Consider the following 3,079-nt stretch of genomic DNA (forward strand, 5'->3'; position numbering starts at 1 on the left):
CTCCCCCCGATGACCCATCCGAAACGCGTTTTTTGCAGGCGCAAGTCGGGCCCGTTATCTTGAGTAATGTCAAGTTGACCAACGCAGAGTGAAGCTAACGTTGGTCCGGCGCTCAACAATATTTCGATTGGAGCAGGTCTATGGAATCTTGGATCGGCAAGTTGAAGATTCCTTGGTATTTGCATTGTTGAGCGATCTATGGGTTGATCTGGGACCCAGGTCGATATGGTTGGGATGACCAGGAACGTCAGTGTGCGTTCGTATGCGCCGTTAATTGAAGTGATCGTGGCCGTGACGTAGCGTTTCGAGGTCGTCGATAACGCGTCGAGAGTTCCGATTGGGACCGAACATTTCCGTTGGTTGAGTTTTAATGCATGAGCGAGTTCTTCGGTAATGAAGTTCATGCTAGAACCGGTGTCTAGCAGAGCTCTGCAACGAAATGGTTGTCTCTTATTATTTTGTACGTTGACCTGCGCCGTGACTAAGAGATCATGTTGTAATGGTTTAGAGGGAACCGAGGTCAGTAATTCGGTCCTCTGTGATGCGGTCCCAATTAAAGTCGTCTGAGATAGTCATTTCCTTTCTTGTCTTTGAGGACTAGACGATGACTTTGATCCGGTTGTATGTGTACGTGGTGGCCGAGGTTCGTGTTTTGGTGACGTTCGGGGTGACGACCGTGGAGACGACTTGGAAGACGACCGGGAAGACGACCGATGAGACGACTTAGAAGACGACCGGGTAGACGACTTAGAAGACGACCGGGTAGACGACTTAGAAGACGACCGGGGAGACGACCGGTGAGACGACTTAGAAGACGTGGACGCGCGTCTCGAACGATGTGACGAACGAGGAGTCGGTGAGCTAGGTGTAGAGCGTCCACTCGATGATCGGTCGCTCGACGATCGACCGATCGAAGACCGTGACTTGCCGTGACGTTGGTGTTGATGCAAGTATGTATGATGTCGCTGTCTGCATATGCGACATGAACCGGCAGAGCACTGGGCGATAGTGTGCCCTTGGCCTAGATAATTGGTGCATAGGGAAGCCCTTTTGACGATTTCAAGGCGATTTTTGACCGACTTCGCCTTGAAGACATCGCAATGCCATATTTTATGTTGTCCCTTGCAACTTGGACACGCCGTCGGCCTATGTGTAGTGGCGAAGGTGATACTTCGCGGCGCGTGTTGTCGTTGTCGATTGTGTTTGTCGGAAGTTTTTTTTGTCGTGGTCGTCGGGCTTGTTCTGGCGCCGTTCGTCCGTGTTTTGAGGAAGTCTACCAGATGTGTATAGGACGGCATCTTTTTATCCGGTAGCGTTCGTTGCCATTTACGAATGATGGCGGACGGTAATTTTGAAGTAAGCAATTGAATAAGGACAACATTTGACGTTATCGGCTCACCTAGCTTCTCCAAGGCTTGGAGATTTGCCTTGACCGTCTCCAAAAAATCGTCGATTGCTTCGGGTGTCTTCTTGTTTATTTTTGGATATTCGAATATCAAGTCCCAGTGGCGCATGCAAATTTGACGGTGGCAGTCGAATTTGTCCTTTAGAATATCAATCGCGATGGGATAATTAATTTCCGTAACGTTCAACGATTGGATGCTTCGCGCGGCCTTTCCAGTTAAAGAAGATCGAAGGTAGTGGAATTTTTGTGTGGCAGTGAGTCGATCGCTTCGATCTATCGTGGACGAAAATGCGTCATAGGAAGAATGCCAATTCTCGATGGCACCGTCAAAAGTAGGTAACTGAATCTCTGGTAGTTTAATTTCCGTCGGCTCGGCGACGTTGGGCGAATCGCTTCTTGGCGATTTCGACGACGATGATGCTGGTGCGTCATCCATGAGGGTGTGCAAACGAACTACCAGATCGTAATAGATATCAGTTATCTCGGAAACGCGCGCGTCGTCCCGCTCGCCTAAATCTTCTAATTCATCTTGCAATGCTCTATACTGCTTCCACGTGTCGTCGAGCAATGAGTTATACGCCGTCAAAGAGGCCTTGTTTCGTTCGTATTCGTCGACTCGTTTTGATAGGGTCGTAAATCAACCGATTTGGAAGCCTCGTTTACGATGCAAGGAGGTAATTTGATCTGCGCCTTCCATTGTTAGCGGATCGTAAGACAATGTATTGAACGAGTTTACCTGTGGTTGTGTATTCGGATGTCGTTCGTCACGGTGTGTCTCGACTGGCGTCTAAGACGTTTCTTTTTGCAGAAGTAGAACCTTTGTTTGTTGACGTGAGGATGCCTCTTCAAATGACTGCCCTTGGCGTTACTTACTTCGCTGGAGTGGTAACGCGTCCGTTGTTGTTATATCGGATTCACGTGGCACTGTATGATAGTGGGTGTCACTGGTGTGCACTTTCACTCGACACGTAATCCGGCTCGAAGGACCAGAATGTTTCGACCACTCGCGGGGAGACGCGATCGCAAGAAAACACGTCAACGGGAGTCGTAAATTCCCGTTACGATTAAATAATCGACGCCACGAAATGATCGATCCCCTGATTTCTGTTACGATAATAGGGGTGGTTCAACTGAAATTACACTGAATTAACAGGTATAGAATAATGTTTATTACAACAACTTTATATAAGAACAATGGTTACTCCGATGCGTATATATGACTGATTTAAGGTATGAAACTCGTGGTGAATGAGAGCTTGAGAGACTGGACTCGACGACTTGAGCACTCGCTCGAGAGTACTGGACTTGGAATTGGAGTCGGAATGGGACTGATTTGGAGAGAGTGAGCAACTGAACTCGACTAAAACTAAGACTGCGACTAAGACTAAGACTAGGACTACGACTGCCGGGAGTATAACTGTTGATGACTGCTTGAGCGCCTGCTCGAGAGTGTTGGACTGCCCTTAAGGTGTCAACGGAGGAAAGCTTGGTGTGGGTGTGCCCTTTGACTGATGAACGCGGATTCGTTGTTCACACTTTTCGTCCAGGAAGTGAGGGTAACGATCCGCGATGCTGATTGGTGATGACCCACTCTAATGAACAGAATATGCAGAAGATTCCTACCAACGTAGAGCGGGGGTGGACTTTGCTCCTGACGAAAGAAACAGTCTTTTC

At 48.4% G+C, this 3,079-nt stretch overlaps 1 protein-coding gene across 1 annotated transcript; it reads right to left on the reverse strand.

Moving 5' to 3' along the window:
- Window positions 1-8: 8 nt before the first annotated feature.
- LOC122577481 lies at window positions 9-1,841 on the reverse strand (the record flags this gene model as incomplete). Its single annotated transcript, XM_043748806.1, has 4 exons — window positions 1,428-1,841; window positions 757-1,226; window positions 413-534; window positions 9-94 (listed from the first exon to the last, which is right to left on the reverse strand). Coding segments are annotated over exons 1-4 (1,092 nt in total), but the record flags the coding sequence as incomplete, so codon positions are not given.
- Between the last annotated feature and the right edge of the window lie 1,238 nt (window positions 1,842-3,079).

The sequence above is a fragment of the Bombus pyrosoma genome, unplaced genomic scaffold, assembly GCF_014825855.1.
Source record: "Bombus pyrosoma isolate SC7728 unplaced genomic scaffold, ASM1482585v1 HiC_scaffold_4719, whole genome shotgun sequence".
In the NCBI taxonomy this organism is placed as follows: Eukaryota; Metazoa; Arthropoda; class Insecta; order Hymenoptera; family Apidae; genus Bombus; species Bombus pyrosoma.